The 18,157-nt window shown below is 38.7% G+C and overlaps 1 protein-coding gene across 1 annotated transcript; it reads left to right on the top strand.

Moving 5' to 3' along the window:
* Positions 1-1,369: 1,369 nt before the first annotated feature.
* CDO1 (cysteine dioxygenase type 1) lies at positions 1,370-17,883 on the top strand. The gene is made up of 6 exons (XM_027875138.1): positions 1,370-1,494; positions 1,641-1,866; positions 7,462-7,539; positions 12,292-12,446; positions 15,207-15,376; positions 16,889-17,883. Exons 2-6 carry the CDS (start codon positions 1,697-1,699, stop codon positions 16,916-16,918), a joined length of 603 nt encoding a protein of 200 aa, XP_027730939.1. The 5' UTR covers positions 1,370-1,494; positions 1,641-1,696; the 3' UTR covers positions 16,919-17,883.
* Positions 17,884-18,157: the final 274 nt, after the last annotated feature.

The raw sequence follows: 18,157 nt of genomic DNA, 5'->3' as shown, positions 1-18,157 counted from the left end.
ATGTTAGTCAATCTGATAGATGTGACATGGTACCACGGAGTCGTTTTGATTTGCATTTTTCTAATCCATAGTAATTTAGAGCATTTGGAAATAATAAATCTTAATAAATCTTTAATGCCTATTATTCTTTCTGCTCCCATCTCCTTTGTGTCAGAAAGAACCTCTAATTAAATTTCATTCACCATTGATATTTTTTATACTTAATCATAGTAAGCTTGACAAGTATTGTGTAAAATATCTCTAAAATAAAACTGCATTTCTTTATCATATTTGCCACCAGAAAGCTTCTTCAATTCATGTGCCAAACTTAAAGAGTTTCTTTTTTTCAACTGAAATATTCTGAAGCATCTGCTTAAATAAAACCCTATAAATTATTGCTGAAATGCTAGGAAACAAGAAAGCATGTAATTGCTCCACTAGTCTGTTTATTTCATGAATAACATCATTTCTTAGATATTATTTAATTTGAGGAGGCAATGTGGTGTATTGAATTGCACCAGATTTGAAATGGGAAGGAACTGAGTTTGAGTTTTGATTTGCCACTAATTAGGTGTGTGGTCTTGGACATGTAATGTAATATCTCTAAGCCTCAGTTTCTTCTGTAAAATGGATAGAAAGTACCAAACCAGGTTGTTGTAAAGAAAGTATTTTGTAAACCTTAAAGTGCTTGTGTAAATGTGCATTATCATTAATTATCAAACCATAATCAAAGTAGGCATATATTCAAAAAGAGTATATTTTAATACATGTTTCTCCATTCAGACTCACTTGGCCCTGGTTTCCTCTTTTGTCAAAAAAAAAAAGTATTTATTAGATATTTTTACGTTTAAACTTTTGCTCTTCAGAGAACAAGAGTCGATGCACATTTTCCTCCGGAATGTGCGTAAAGCTACCAGGTGTCTTAATTAAGAACCAATTCCGCCCCAAAGGGGGAGGAATTTAAGAGAAATAATTAGCTTTTACTGTCTTCCAGACCTAATATCCTCCACTAGATTCCTCAGACCCTCTTGGAACTCGGCCTTGAGGGTGTGTTTGGGGCAGAGCGGGGCAGCCCAAAGGTGGAAGGCAGAGAAGGGGGATGGGATGCAGGATTAAGAAACAGATGCTTAAAATGCGCCCAAACGAAATGGAGGAGGGAGAGAGTAATAATGCTTAATTTAAAAACAACAACAACAACAACAACAACAACAAGCTGCCACCTGGATCGAGGACCTCTTTTCTGAGGGTCCTCCATAAATTCTGGAACCCGCCGCTGAGTGTCACATCTCCACAAACATCCCTCCTCCTCCTTCTTTCCACCTCCCCCCCCGTGGGCGGTTGGTACATCCCACTGTAACATCAGTAGCTTTAAAGGGGAGCGCGAGGCTGGAAATCAACGACTTGGTCTGCAAAGAGAGAGTCGTTCTTTTTCTGGGCTTGTAATCGAACCCTCTCCATTGGTCACCGACCCTGCGCTTTGGACTTTTGTGTGCAGTGTTTTTCCTCTGTTACTTGGTATTGGTTTATTGTTTGCCTGGGCATTTTGTTTGCTAGCTTGTTTGCTTGCTTCCTTACTGGTTGGACAGGGGGAGGGGGCGTTTCGGGTCCTTTCCCCTCCCCCACACACCGGCTCTCGTCATTTACCTCCTTGCTGGCCACAGGCTGCGATTGCTGTTGCGAGAGACCAAGCGGGCTAGCTGGCGAGCGGAGGGACAGGATGGAGCATACAGAAGTTCTGAAGCCGCGGACCTTGGAAGAGCTGATCCGGATCCTGCGCGAAATTTTCTCCGGGGACAGCGTCAGCGTAGAAGAGGTGCAGTCCATCATGGAAGCCTACGAGAGCAACCCGACGGAGTGGGCAGCGTACGCGAAATTCGACCAGTACAGGTGAGCGTCGGGGAAGCGCCGCTTACTGCTGCTTGGCCGGTGCCACAGATTGGGCTGCAGCCTCCTGGCCCGACGGGGCTGACAGGGGCGCTTAGCCTGGGGAAGGGAAATTGAGCCAGCGTCTTCTGGCCGCTCCCCAGCGCCCGAGCCCCCGCTGGAGATCCAGGACTGTCTGGGGGGACAGGGCCCCATGGTCTCCATGTCCTGCGTTTAGTGCAGCGCAGGGCTTTTGGATTTCGGCTGCTTGCAGGCAGTATCCTCCCAAGCTGTCGATCTGGCCGGGAACTTAGAGATCGTCTAGCTCAAGTCAGGACAGATGACAGATAGAGACTTGAGGCCCGGGATGAAGGGATTTGCCCAAGATTAGATTGGTAGTAAATGCGGTAGGCATTAGGAACCCGAGTCTTGTAGGGAGAAAAAGTTTCTGACTCCCTCCTGTGACTTTGGTTACAGAGGGTGTAAGAGAAAATGTATGCCGGGTTCCTTGGGGGTCCCTTTCCTTATCCCATTACTGTTTTCTGGACTCTGTCAAAGCCCAGGTTCCTGTTCAGTTTCCTCTAGCTACTTTAGGAGCTATAAACGGGGTCTCTGCTCCTTAGGGCAGCACTATACTTCACCACTACAGTTTGGGATGAGGGAAATTCTCTGCCAACTTTCCAGGCTGCTCAAGGCGTGCTTCTGTGACCTTGGACTTGGCACGTAGCTCTCTTTTGGGGTGGGACCACTGAGGAGGGCCCCCGGGAGGGCTGCTAGACTAGCTCCAGAAATTTCTTAGATCATTCCCCTTTAGACTTCCACATATGTATTCTACAGTTGGATGAGTATCCAGACTATCAGAAAGAACACACACCCTCCCTCCCTCCACCCTGGATCTGTTCACTCTCTCTTTCTGTCTCTCTCTCTCTGTCTCTCTCTGTCTCTGTCTCTCTCTCTTTCTCTCTCTCTTTTCATCACTGTTGCTTCCCATTGATTCTCTCTCCTCCACCTCCATGACCCCCACCACCACCCCATCTTGTAATAAGTAAGTAAAACAAAGAAACAAAGTGGTTTCATGGATAGAGAAGTGGACTTGGAGTCAGAGAGACCTGAATTCAAGTCCTCGGATACTTTTGCTAGCTTTGTTACCCTGTGCAAGTCATTTAAGCTCTCTGTGCCTCAGTTCCCTGTATTTGTAAAATGAGGAGATTTGGACTTTGGGTGACTTTAAAGGGCCTTTCCAGCAGAACCGGGGAAGACAGATCAGTGCACTGGCCATGCCTGGAAATGTATACTTCCTTCTGCACTGGTGATCCATCACTTCTGCCTGCAACAAGACAGTGCTACACTTCGCTGGCAGTCCTCTGAAATCATACTTGTGATGGGGTATGGGCCCAAGCCAAGACCTTTGCCCCTCATCCCAAAAAATATTTGGGTCCCATTTATGTACAGGCCCCTGAAAACCCTTAAACTTTCTTTGACCTCACTCTGGTCTCAAATGGTTGCCTGAGGCTGTACTCCACTCAGCTGGCCTTTCCTTATCACTTATTCTTATTCTGATGATCTGGCTCTCCCTCATCTCCCTTTGAAACCCTAATGAAGCCTGGTCTTTGACATCTTAATGAAGAAGCCTGGTGTTTGATCCCACCTTTGATCTTATCAAGACACCATTCAACCTCCCAGACATTCCCATTGGAATTCTCCCTAAACTCACCCCAGCTTCAGGAGCTTTCTCCAAGCCCCTCCTTCAAACACCCCAAATTACTTGGGTATATATAAGATCCATCCTGGCCCCCATTCAAACACTGAGATTTCCTCATGCCTGTTTGTCCTTATAGGCGTCATTAATGTTCAGATTCCTTAAGAGTGTGGCCTGTATGGGTCATGGGTAATAAAACTTTGCCTTTGGCTGCAAGAAGACTTGGGTCAAATTCATTTGGGCAAGACCCGAATGTGGTGAACTCGGGGTTCCCAGTACCCCTAGAATCTACACCTCATCACTTGGGCATTGCACTTATTAGTGTTTTGAAGTCTTTCAGTGTTATCTTCCTTTTTACTATTGTAGTCATCACAAACTTTCTCCTGGTTCTGCTTACTTATTTCTGCATCAATTTGGATAAGCCTTCCTAAATTACTCTGAATCTGAAGGATTTTATCTTATGGCACAATACTCTTACCCTGTATTCAGATGCCCCAATTTGTTCCACTGTTCCATAATCTGTGGACAATTGATATCTCCCATCTCTTTCACAGCCCAGTTCCTCCCTTTGTTTCATGCTCACTCCAATTTCTCAGTCCAGACCCGGTTCACACTCAGTTCTTATTGTTTGATTCAATCAAAAAATTGTTTGACCTAGGTTAGGCACCAGAGCCTAATGGGGTGGCTCTACACCACCATTACCATGAAAAAACACTGCTCTAAATGTTTTTGTATGTGTAAGGCCTTTCCTTGTTTTTGACCTCCTAAGGAAATATATGTTTGGTGGTGCTATTGCTGGATCAAAGAGTGTGTTTGTACATCATCTTTATTTTTCTAATATGGTTTTCTCAGGTACCTCTTCTTTTGTAGAAGCAGTGAGCAACTTAGAAAGCAACCTCTAGATTCCAAAAAGGTGCCTTTTCTTTCCTTCCCCTGGGCTCTTGGTGGCACTGAGAGGGTGGGACTGCAGCAACCAATCAAGCAGTCATGGAGCCTGACACTCCCAGGCTTCAGCCAGATCAGCCGAATTGTATGTAGTCAGTGAGCTGCCCAGTGTTTGACTCCTAGACCTACTGAATGAGAGGGAAGTAATGAGGTGTTGTTGGTGAAAGGTAGGCAGAATGGATGAAGATCTAGGGCTGTTATTTTGGAGCTTTGGCATAGAAGATTCTCCAGTCAGAAGCTCCTTTTTTTGGTGGAGGGCAGGGAGGGGTCTGAATCCAGTGGCAACTTTACTGATCCACGGCAAGGTTCTCTTCCAGTTTTATATAAACAGCCAGCACTCTCCTGTGAACTTGTACAAAAAGTATATAAAGTAGTCTAGTATGATTTCCATCTCCTCCCCTCCCCCCCAGCTCTAAAGCAAATTCTATCTAGTTCTAATTGGTATAATTGTTGCAGAAGTTTAAAGCCATTATTAAAATATCCATTAACTTTTATGAAAATGAAAATTGGATTGTGTGTAATTAGCATCTCGCCTTGAAGAAAGGCTTTCTAGGATGCCTCCCCAGCTCCCTTCAGGTCTCACCTCAGGTGCCGCCTCTTACTGCAGGCCTTTCCTGATTTCCTCCTCCTCCCCCAATTGATTGGTTGGTTGTGTTCTTCTTTCTCCCTCCGAAAAGTATTTTCTATTTATCTATGTACATCTTTCTCATGAACACACACACCAGTGAAATGTAAGTGGCTTAAGGTCAGAGACTATTCCATTTTCTGTCTTTGTATCCTTAGTCCCTAACAGTGTCTGGCTCATAATAGGCACTCAGTGAATACTGTCCTTGAAATGACACCTTAAAGTTACCCCTAGGGTCTGCCTCACATTCACGAGTGTATTACAATAGTACTCAGATATGAACCAGAAGTATTTCCAAGTTACTTCTTGATAGTCTTCTGACTTTGCTTATTAAATTCACTTACTTAATCTGCAGTTTGTGTTTACATCACTAAAAACAGGTAATTACTTAGTTCACACAAGCTCAACAGGTGAAAAGATTAAGTAGACTAGTGATTGATAGCTCTCAAGATCGTGTGAATACCCATAGAACTTGACTTAGCAGGTAACTATTCAACCGTTAATGGTTCATCAGTAATCTGCAGCATTGCTAAGAAAGGGTAAGTACTTTAACCTCTCCAAGTCTCAGTTTTCCTCATCTATAAAATGAGGAGGTTGGAGTTATATGGCCCCTCAAGTCCCTTCCATTTCTAAATTAAATCCATGGATTCTATGGAAAGTTGCTTAAGAATTCTGGTCTGGGTGTCTTGCATTGGGAAGGATTCCACATAAGCACAGTTCCTGCCCTTGAGGTATTTACACCCCTGTAGAGGAAACAACTAACATCTGGGAAATAATTAGAACTTGGGATCATATAATTAAGAGCTAGGCTGTAATTAAGGCTACAAGTAAGGAGTTAAGATTGCAATGTGCTTTTGTTTACATTATTTCACTAGATCCTCACAACAACCCTAAATTAGGTAAAATTCTGTTAACCTCCTGAGCTTCAGTGAAAATAGATTTGCCCATAGTGATAAAGGCTTGAACTATGTCTTCCAACTTTCAGTTCAATGCCGCTTCTACTTTAATACTGTCTAAAAGCTACATAAATAAACAAGAAGATGGGAGGAAGGGCAGGGAAATGGGTCAGTGTACATAATTTTGACAATGTTAAGTGTTAAATGATTTATTTTTTAAAAAAATCTGTTTCAATGATACCATGCATAGCCCTATATAATGTCATTTAGGAGAGCTAACACTTTTTAAAAAGAGCATTTATTAAGCAACTCATCCCTGCCACATGTGTAGATCATATAAAATAGCCTTCTTGGAGATTTCATTATTTTTGTCCAAATATTAAAAGGACATTGGCAAATAGATGTCTATAAACAAAATATAGAAAAGCATCGCAGAAGGTCCCTTTTCTTAGAATTTATCATTAAGTAACCTGCATTTTTGTAACAAAACTTTACTGAATTAGAATTTTATAAACAGTTCTTGGGGCAATGGGGAAATTTGTAGAATTTGGTGTGTGTATGTGTGTGTGTGTTACTTTTTTACTTTATTGTAAGCCTAAACTATTCTTTGAACTTCTCACTTCCATGACAATTCTGCCCACATTTTAACTATTTTTCCACCCCACCCCCCAACTTGTATCAGATCTGCTTAACAAACAAACAAACAAACAAACACAACAACTTTGATTATGGGTACTTAGTTTTGTTAGGACTCAACTATGGATAATTCTACAAAATTAAATACTAAAACAGCTTTTCTGTGATATATTGTTTCTTAAATCCTCATTTAGCTACAGAGAACAATTGCAGCACTTTTGCTTGGAACAGCAAAGAACTTTCCAAATTGATATTCTGTAGAAACAGCTTTGCTCTGTTCTTTATCTGGTCAAAGAAATCAAATGCAGACTTCTAGAATTTACCTCCTTCTCCTTCTCCTTTCATTCTCTTTTACTTAGAGTACAGTTAAATGTTGGGGAAAATTCAGTAACTCAGAGAAAATTCTTAAACATCTAAAAATGAGATGCGAAGAATTTTTTTTTCCTGTGCTATAACTATGCATTAAAAATAGAAACCAAGCGATTTTCACTTGAAATATTAAAATTTTCTAACTATAGGAGTGATGGGGGTGAGGGGAGAGAAAGAGAAAAGACTAATTTTGTGGCACAAGGTTAATATGGTATAAGAGCACTGAACTTGGAGTCAAGGGACAGATTCATGTCTCTAATGTGATACTTAGCAGCTACGTGACCTTAAACAAATGAGTTAACCTCTCTCAGTCTCAGATGCCTGATCTGAAAAATTGAAGTGATTTTATTAAATCTTCTAAGTTCCCTTATAGTTTTGAGGTTTGGTGTTTTATTTCTGGTGCCTCTTCAAGTAAAGTATATTTAAACTTCTGGCATTTGTTTTCTTAGGTACACCCGAAATCTTGTGGATCAAGGAAATGGAAAGTTTAACCTCATGATTCTGTGTTGGGGTGAAGGGCATGGCAGGTAATAAATCCACAAAAGCTCATTAAATACAAGTTTGATGCAAGGAACTGAGCTGGGCAGACTTGAAGCTCTGGGTATCTCTCTCTCTCTCTTCTTCTCCTTCCTCCTGCAGGCTTTGTTTTCAATCTCATTCATTTCCAAATATACTCCTCCACCCCTCCTTATTAAAACCATCCCTTTTAACGAAGATTTTTAAAGAAGTAGGAAAGACAAAGTTAGTTCAACAAAACTATATATATGATGTATGATACATATGTGATATATTGGGTTTTTAAAATTTTTTATTCTAAACAAACTCCCCAAAACAAACATTTCCATCTAGGTAAAGTAGAATGTATATGAAATTATACTCTCTCCTTTTATGGCATCACTCTTGTTAATCCCTCCCTTCCTTCTCCACCCCCTCTTCCAACTACAAGCAAGAAAAAAATGCATAGTCAAACAAAATAAATCCACATAGTAGCTACCTTCAAAAAAAATGTTTGTATCCTTCCATACCTTGAATATATCAACTCTCTGTCAGGAGGTAAATAATATACTTCATCATAGGTCCTCTGAAGAAAAGGCTAGTAATCACTTTCATCAGCATTCTTAAGTCATTAAAAGTTGTTTTTTTTTTACAATGTTATCATGGTTGTATAAATTGCTCTCCTAGTTCTTTCACTTTACTCAGCCTCAGTTCTTAACTTCCAAAATTCCCTAAAGTCATCTTTTTTGACATTTCTTACATTGCAAATATTTCATTGTATTCATGACCACAGTTAGGTCAGCCATTCCCTAATTGATAGATAGTCCCTAAATTTCCATATCTTTTCTGTCTCCTCTCTCCCTCTTTTTCCTTCTTGCAAGCACTTAATAAATGCTTGTTGATTGACCATTTCCTCCCTGGTAGTATTATCTTCTCCCTTAACCATACCTCCTTTTCTCCACCTGTTTCCATGTTGAATTTGGTGAATTGCTACAGCTAACTCTGTGTGTGTGTGTGTGTGTGTGTGTGTGTGTGTGTGTGTGTGTGTTCGTTCCTCCTTTGTCTGGTCCAGATAAGAGTAAAGTCTATCTGATGCCCACCCTTTGTTCTGTGTCTATATGTGCTTCTTTTCACGTACCCCAAGCATGAGAAAAAGAAAGTTCTTCATTTTTCAACATTAGTGTGGTCCTTCTTTTACCTTTCCTTCTCTTTCCCTCTTCAAACCCTCAGGACAGAATTAAATCTACCACTGCCCAACTGCTTTCCTTACTTAATACTTATTTAATTTTCTCAATACTCTTTGAAGACAGGTTCTGAAGGGATATTTGTTTCTTCTCTCCTATTAGAATGCTTACTCTTTGTCATTATACAGCCTTCCAAATGATCAAATATGTTTTCCTTCCTAGGTTTCCTTTGACTCTTGTGTTTACAATTTTAAGTTCCTGCTTAGCTCTGATATTATAATCAGGAATGTTTGAAAGTCCCATTTTCCATTAGAGGCCCATTTTTCTATCAGTGTTACACTCAGATTTGTAGGTTAAGTTATTCTTGATTGTAAGCCTATATGTTTTATCTCTTGGAATATTAGTTTCCAAGATCTCCTTCAGTTTAACGTAGAAGCTGCCAAGTCCTATGTAATCCTTACTCAAGTTCCATGGTACTTGAATCTTTTTTTCTGGGTATTTGCAATAATTTTTTCTGTAATCTAAAAGCTCTGAATTTTGACTGTGGCATTCCTAAGAAATTTTTTCTTATGGGAGTTCCAGGAGGTAATTGGTGGATTCTTTTTATTTTTGCTTTATCATCTGATTCTAATAGATCTAGATAGTTTTCATTTCTTAATTCTTGAAATATAGTTTCCAGAATATTTTTTTTAAATCATGATTTTTTTTTCCAGGAGTCTATTGATTATTTTTCCTTGACTTCTTTTCCAGGTCAGTTGTTTTTAGTGGCACAATACCTTATGTTTCCATTTATATCTAATTTACTTTTCATTTATACCTAGAAGTTTTTCAGAATTTTAATTTTGTTTTAATAGTTATTGTTGTCTTATAAAGTCATTGTTTTCTATTTGGTCTATTCTAATTTTCAATTAGTCCATTATTTGCAAAAGGTTTAATGCTTTCTGTTCTAAGCTATTTATTCTCCTTCCATTTCTTTCTTCCAGAGTTTTTATTTCATTTTTAAAATCTCATTTCATCTTTTCTAACTATTCATGTAGTAATTGTGAGGAATTCATCTATGTGTAGTTGTTAAGGTATTTCTCTCTCCATCTAGGTTGGATTTTTTTTTTTTTTGTATCTACAGTGATTTTTTTTATATTGGATAGTATCTTCAGTTTACTCATATTTCCCAGCCTTAGTTCTTAAATCAGAGCTTTCTGCCAGAGCCAGGCTTCACGTTCTGCTTTACTTTTGAATGAAGTCATTGGCCTTGCTTGCTCTCACCATACATGTCACCTAGGTTTCTAAGCCAACCTCCACCTGCCAGGACTAGCCTTCTTCCTCTTCCCCCCAGGACCCTGGAAATTCAGACCACTAGGTCTTTAATCTATGAAATCTCTAGACAGAGTGCTCTAACCTATACATTTTCTTGTCTAACAACATATGCAGTGTCCCACACCCATAGCTCCTTACTTTTGCAATGAAGGGAAAATGGATATGTTTTCTCTGCTCTTCTACAAGACCAAATGTGGTCATTATAATTATGCAGAATTCTGTTTTGGTTTTTTGTTTCCTTTTACATTGTTGTAGTCGTGTGTTTTTCCTGATTCTATTTACTTTGTTCTGTATTACCCCATGATTTTTCTAAATTCTTATTTGTTTCCTACATCACAATAATATTCCATTAAATCCACATACTCCAACTTGTTTAGCCATTCCAGTAAAGCTGCTTTATGATTGGTTGGGTAGTATAACCTAACAAAGATGCCAAAGCCAAACTTTCTTATAGAAGTCAGCACAGAAAGATCCTGCATGGAACATAAATGTGTAAATATGGTAAATACATTTACCATAATATAAGCATCAACTTGAGATACTGGTTGTACATCAAGTGTGATGAATGACTACCTTAACTTGATTTTTTTTTCTATTTTTTTATAGACTCAAACTTTATATTCAAATTGGTGCTGCTCTGATCTTAGCCTGTTGTATCTTAGGGTTTGTACTCAGGCAACATGCAAACTAGAAAATCAGATAAAAGAACTGTCTAAAGCAAGGGGAAAAAAGCCTATCATGTCATAAATATTCTCTGTTTCCAGCTAATTGTCGGGTTTCTTTATCTAATATGTTGTGTGTTGAATATTAAGACATTTTGATAGACAGAGTGGCAGAGTAGATAGAGAGCCAAACCAGCCTTTGAGTCAGGAAAACCCAGATTCACGGTTCACCTTTGACACATCCTGACTTCATGATTCTTAATCAGAAGAAACCATTCTTTTTTCCTTTATAAGTGGGTCTATATTTGTCACTAGAGAATCAAAACTTTCATAGAATTACATGGAATATTTAGAGACAGAGAGTGTCTTAAATATCATCTAGCCCAACCCCTTTCACCTTTTAGATAAATAAACAGATTCAGAGAAGTTTGCCAGTGATCATGCTGCAGGATAGTAACCCAGAATCTCTCTAGATCAGACTAGAACCCAGGTCCCCCAGTTCCCAATCCAGTGTTGCTTCTATTGGACAAAAACTTCCTCTCCCTTCTCCATCTTAAGTAAAGGTTTGAACTGAATATTTTTTATTAAAACAAACCTAAATAAAACTTTGTTTTTGTTTGTTTTTGTTTTTTTGGTGAGGCAGTTGGGGTTAAGTGACTTGCCCAGGGTCACACAGCTAGTAAGGGTCAAATGTCTGAGTCCGAATTTGAACTCAGGTCCTCCTGACTCCAGGGCTGGGGAAGACTTAAAGTCTGACAAGCTAATTAATGTTTTACCCCACAAATGAGCAGCAACAGGATAATTAGTGACTTTGTTAATCATTCTTCTCTGCTGTGTATGACCTTTCTGTATGAAGACGCAGTAAACTGTTCCTATTTTATTAAAAAGGAACCTCACTTTAAACATATTCCAAAGTTTCTTAATCTTTTCAGGAATAGTGAAGATGTGTATAATTTAAAGCTACCTTAAACTTAATCCTTTCACTTGAGAGGAGAGAAGTGAATGACTGAATCCAAACCATAAAATAATAAATAACAAAAGATAACATTTTAAAAACACTCCAAACTTCACTTGGATTCAGTCCAAGGGCCGCCCTTGAGGATCTAGAGAGCCACATGTGACCTCGAGGCCTCAAGTTCCCCACTCCTGCAAGCCCAAAGGTCTGTTACTATATACATTTAATTACTTCCTTAAAGGGTTAGTTTGAGCAGCCCCAAAATATTTCCTCTCATATTCAACTTTAGTTTTTCTTTCACCAAGTAAATTGGGAAACTCTCTGTCAGAAATTATCTAAAACTAGTTGGTATTGCTGTTTAGCCTGGATTTGCATCTAAAATAAGCCCGCTCACAACACCCTGGGCCCATTTTTGCTAATCTTTATGTCTAGTATCATGTATGCTTAGAATAATCTGAATAATGTTGGCTAAGTCATATCAAAATATAAAAACAATATAATGGAGCTGCATAGGGAATTAATTTGTTGTAGGCTATGCTCTGAAGAAGATTTTTTTGCTATTTCAACCTCACATGCTATAGCTACCATTGTTTCATATTACAGTACTTTCACGTACCAGGCAATCCACTGAGTTTGGTTGTCATTCTCTGTGTGTGTGTATATATATAGCAGTATCCATGATCATACAGACTCCCACTGCTTTCTGAAGATGCTGCAAGGAAACCTCAAAGAGACCCTCTTTGCATGGCCCGATAAGAAATCCAATGAGATGACGAAGAAATCCGAAAGAATCTTGAGAGAAAACCAATGTGCCTACATCAATGGTAAACTGCTCACTTGCCTTTTCTACTATCCCCTTACTCAGGATATTCTCTATAATGTTAACCCTGAGATACTATCACTGTATCTATCATGAAGGTTATTTAGACAAATACTACGTTGGCTTCTCTAGGATTCCAACCATTTAGAAAACAACTTAAAATAATCTTAGAGAAATTGTCTGTGAATTCAAGTGTGTCTGTTATGGTAGGAGTAGCATCTGCTTTATGTAGGCAAAGCTAATTTTCCTTGAAAAGGGGACAAGGAGGCTGTCCTTGGGATAACATTTTGAAATGTTGGCTTAGTTTCCTTGATACCTGGCGGGCAGGGAAGCCCAGCCTATGGAGAGTTGATGTTCCTGAAGTTTGACAGAAAGCCCACTGCCACGAAGATGCTACTTTTAAAGAGACCCTACTTCTTTTTCCTGCTACAACTACTTGAAGATACTATGCTATATTTTAAGGTGATTTAAAATGTTTTCAAGGGGTACCTAGGTGGTGTAGCGGATAGAGTGCTGGGCCTGAAGACAGAAGACTCTTCTTCCTGAGTTCAAATTTGGCCTCAGACACTTAAAAACTGTGTGACCCTTGGCAAGTCACTTAACCCTGTTTGCCTCAGTTTTCTCATCTGTCAAATGAGCTGGAGAAGGAAATGGCAAACCACTTCAGTATCTTTGCCAAGAAAACCCCAAATGGGGTCATGAAGAGTCAGATACAACTGAACAACAACAAAAGATGTTTTCCAGTGTGATTTTGATTATGTGGTATTTTCACCTCATGCACTGACTTTAGAAGCTAACCCCTGAATAAGATGCAATTTCTGTTGTGAATTCTAAGTGCAAAGCATTGTGGGAAATGCAAAGAAATATGATAGAAGGTATCCTGAAGCAATTTACAATATAGTAGGGGAGATGGAGCATATCCTATGTACTACGTTGTGTCAGTAATTATTGAATAAGTCTATACCAGAGCAGGCTGAATATTGACTTAAAAAATCATAAATTAACATCATCTGTTGTACTGTATTTTTATTTTGTTAAACATTTTTCAATTACATTTTAGTCTGTTTTGTGACATGTCTGGTTTATACTACAAACAAGTTGAGAATGTGGGAGATCCCTTTCAGCTGAGTTGATCAGATCCTGAGTTGATCAGGAGAGGGTAGGACATTCCAGGCAGAGGGAGTAGCATAAGCAAAGCTGTAGAATTAGGCACTCAGACAGGTATGTTCAGCCAAACTGGTTCACCTCCTGTTCATGAAGTTGAAGGTTTTGGAGGGTGGTAAGTAGACTGGAGTCAGATTATGAAGAACCTTGAGTTCTAGGCCAAAGAATTTGGACTTTAGATAATAGGGATCCATTGGAGGTTTTTTTAGTTTTGGTTTTTAGCAAATATCAATATTATTAAACTGTCTTATATACATTGCTTCCCAAAATACTGAATTGGAATGTGAAGACAAGAATATCTAGAAAGTAGAAAGAACTGAACTAGGGGTGTAGGAGTGAGATTAGAAAGGATGGGCCTAAATAATTAGGTGGCACAGTAGATAGCATGTTGAGCCTGGAATCAGGAAGACTCCTCTTCCTGAGTTCAAATCTGGCCTCAGACACTTGCTGGCTGTGTTGACCTTGGGCAACTCACTTAACTCTGTATGCCTCAGTTTACTCATCTGTAAAATGAGCTGGAGAAGGAAATGCCAAACCACTCCAGTATCTTTGCCAAGAAAACTCCAAATGGGGTCATAAAGAGTCAAACATGACTGAAAACAACTAAACAACAACAACAAAACATTATGGGGAGATAGAATCAACAGACTTTAGCAACTGATTGAATTTGGGGGAAAAGAAGAGTCAAAAATAAAACTGTGCTGTGGAATAAAAGTAGTACTGTCTCGGGCTACTTCTTCACAGGTACCAGTGGCTTATCTTCTACTATTCTTGCTTTGACTATTTTCTTTACATTCCTGCAATAAGAGAAATACGATGTTAGTAAGCTCTCAAGCCACAGGTATAATTATATCCAAGTTAGTGCATGTTGAAAGAGTGTGAATTATTTCTCAAAGGTGTTAAAGTAAACATGAGGTCCAGGGCAATGGCTATTCTAATCCTTCTGAATGTCTTCCCAACTTCTGTCACCAGCTTGTGTTTGTAATATTTTTTGGAGATGAGGAGAAAGCATTATTTAACATGATGAAAGCTATTTCCCTTAGTGCTAATGAGCAGATTGATACTTGGACCACATAGAATGCATAATGCCTCATTTGGCTGTCATTTGATAGCTTTTGATACAACAATATGAAAACACAACCTTGACAGATGCTAAGCAGTTGGATTTTAAAACCAAAGGCAGATCATAGCGGTGGTCATTTCTGTGTGTATGTGATGGCAAAAAATACTGTTCACTGGCCTATAAAATTAATTCTACATGATAACAATAGCAACCAAAATATTGCTCTTCCCCTTACAAAGACATGTGTGTGTACATGCAAATTTTTAAGCACCTTCTTAAAGGAGAAAAATCACTGTACACCAATTGGGAAAAGACTATAACTTTAGTTTCTTAGGTCAGCTTCCATGGTAACACTTATGTCAGATCATCAAGTTAACTGAAATTTCTTGTAAACTCCTGGGTTTAAGAATCCTTCTGACTGATTCTAACTTTCATTGAAATGCATGTGATTTGAACTTGACTAACAGATTTATTTTACCTATAGACCATGACCGGCATGTTTAATTTGTTTAATCTCTCTTCTTGTCTCCTCTTTAGATTCTATTGGTCTACATCGGGTGGAGAACATAAGTCATACAGAACCCGCTGTTAGCCTTCATTTGTACAGCCCACCCTTTGACACTTGCCATGCCTTTGACCAAAGAACAGGACATAAGAATAAAGTCACAATGACATTTTATAGCAAATTTGGAGCAAGGACTCCATTTGTAAGTATGAAATTGAAGAAATCCTTATTAACTTCTCAATTTAAATTCCTTGACCAGTCCTGGGTTGGGGTTAATATGATAACACCAAGTGTTACCTTGTATCTTGGGTTTAAAGGATGCTTTGTTTAGCATTTTGGAGGGAATCTGGATCTTCTTGAATTGATTGAAAGGGGCTTTATAGGTAAAAAGAAAAAAAAGGTTCCACACTTGTTCTTTTTCTCATGTTTTGAGCACTGTGCACCTAGCTATAAATCTATTTATAGGTGAGAAGAACTTTTTAAAAAATAAAATCAATACCATATAATAATGACCTTAATAATAGCTAGCATTTATATAATGCTCTAGGGTTTGCAGAGTGCTTTACAGATTTTGTCTCATTTTATCCTCACAACAACAAAATAATAGGTACTATTATTATCCCCATTTTACAAATGAGGAAACTGAGGGAAAGAGGATAAGTGATTTGCCCAGGGGCACACAGCTAGTAAGTGTCTAAGGCTAGATTTGAATTCAAGTCTTGCCACCTCCAGGTCCAGTGTTCTCTCTATCCACTGCCTCACTGCTTCTTGTTCTACACAGTAGTTGGGAAGTCTGGCCTAAAGTTTCAAAATCATTAGCGGCAATAATTATTATCATGTGTTCTAGACTTATTGTTTGTATTTCATTCAGTTGTTAGTATAAGAGAACATTTCCAAACTTTACAGTTTTGAGGATTCTTGGCAACTAATCAGTTAGTTCTAAGTCTCCAAATATTTTTTAAGGCCCCTGTTTCTAGGGGAAACATTTCCTTGAACTCCCTAGATTAACCACTAAGTTCATCCCTGCTATTTAACTTGTTGATCTCATGACTCTGGCCTATGTCAGGAGAAGGCCGTGTTAGGTTCTTTCAAACCTTCCATAAACAACTTTCACAAGAGAAGGACGGAAACTTTAAATTGGTCAATTCAAAATTAGAATAGAAGAGTTAATTCAAAACTTCCAAATTCCTAGAGAAAGGAAGCCCTGTCTCTAGACGGTGCAGCAGGGAGGTTAAGAAGAATAAGAATGAGAAACTGCCCAGAAATACTTTATCCACTGAAAACTGCCCAGAATAGAACTACTGTTTAGACTACTGGAGAATTGACTGATTAGAAAGATAAGGAACAAGGCCTATCACCTGACTGTCTAATGGCAATCTGCACTAATATGTTATGACAAACCTATGTCTAATGAAATAACTGGTGACTTATAAGAATAGTTTTTAGTAACTAGCTTATATTCTAAAATAGGAGTGCTATGACTGCTGCTTGGCATATGAACAAGGACTGCTATACGACTTACAGTTGTGTTGAGACTGCCCGTTATCGAGTAGCAAATTTGTGCTGATCTGTATCTTTGCATCGCCACAATCCTGAAGGGATGTTATTGCAGGTTGAAGTTTCTGTTCTATCCCCTAGATAGACTATCTAGGTGGGGGGGAGATTTGGGAAAGCTAAGGATATCTAATGAAAGTATCTTTTTTTTCTTTTCTAGGCAACTTCAAGTTCATTGGAGAACAACTAAAGAGATCCAGTCACTAGAGTACTTTTTCCTTTTTTTTTTCTTTTTAAAGTATGCTGAAATCTTTAATTGTGGACGAAGAACCACCAATCACTTGCTGTCCAATAGTACCTTTGAATAAGATGCTTAGAGATATATTAGAGCAGACTTCTGGCTGCTTGAATGAATGCTAATGACAGGGGACTTACTAAGTAAACAATGCCAGGAGATACTGTAGAGGAGAAATCCTATTGTTATGGTCTTTATACTTGGAAGACCTAATCAGATGCTCTCTTGGGCATCTCTCTCTCTCTGTCTCTGTCTCTGTCTCTGTCTCTGTCTCTGTCTCTCTCTCTCTCTCTCTCTCTCTTTCTCTGTCTTTCGTCCTCATGGTTCCCTACTAGGAAAGACAATGAAGTCCTTTTGATGGTTTTTGTCTATCATAATTAGCAATAATTAGGAGTAAAACCAAGCCTAAGACCTCATAACCCTACCTTTGTTATCCTGATAATTAAGTATACAGATTTATATGATGTTTTATGTTCTCTAAGATGTGTTCAAGGGAATTGTTTTTGAATCTAGATTTTGCTGGTTTTCCATCTTCACAAATTCCTATTTTGTATATAGGTCACTGTGTACAGAGACACTCAAGTCAGTTTGTGATTCTGTTGTGAAATAAATCACAAGGATGTAGGTGGAGTTCACAGCAAAAAGAAAACACAAGTGTGTTTTAAAGTGACCACAGGCCCATGTAAAATACTTCTTGTAATGCTACCAAAATTGTCAGGTTAGCTTGAATAAAACTGAATTTAAAGATAATTTGAAATGGCCCTGTGCCTTTCTAGCTACTCCAACGGGGAACCTCATAAACTAGGTTATCTTCTACTTATCTCTTATGATTGTAAGTTACACCTTTCTCCCCTCCCCCTAGAATAGTTTTCTCTATTTGGGAGTCCAGTAAATACACAAAGCTTTTAAATGTTTTCCAACCTTTCCAGGAATGTCTTTTTAATTATTTCTAGTAAGAGGCTGTAACTCAAAGATCCTAGTAAGAGGCTGAACTCTTTCCATGGATTTATTGATTACCCAACACAAACATGGTGTCATCAGTTATACAAGAGAAAGTTAACCTTGGTCTTGTCTTCATGCAAGGCTAAACTTAAGGGGATAGTCCTGTCCCCACACACAAAAAGTTCAAAAAAGGTTTTCTCACCTAAAATACTCCACTCAATTTACTGCCATTATTACATCTTGTATGGGATT

Source organism: Vombatus ursinus, unplaced genomic scaffold (assembly GCF_900497805.2).
Source record: "Vombatus ursinus unplaced genomic scaffold, bare-nosed wombat genome assembly UNPS02014807.1, whole genome shotgun sequence".
NCBI classification, from domain to species: Eukaryota; Metazoa; Chordata; class Mammalia; order Diprotodontia; family Vombatidae; genus Vombatus; species Vombatus ursinus.
This window is presented reverse-complemented; position numbering and strand designations above follow the sequence as displayed.

Coding starts and splice junctions, on each gene's coding strand:
- CDO1 (XM_027875138.1), top strand. CDS start 1,697: ATGGAGCATACAGAAGTTCTGAAGCCGCGGACCTTGGAAGAGCTGATC. Junction 1,867..7,461: donor GCGAAATTCGACCAGTACAG/GTGAGCGTCGGG, acceptor TTGTTTTCTTAG/GTACACCCGAAATCTTGTGG. Junction 7,540..12,291: donor TGGGGTGAAGGGCATGGCAG/GTAATAAATCCA, acceptor GTATATATATAG/CAGTATCCATGATCATACAG.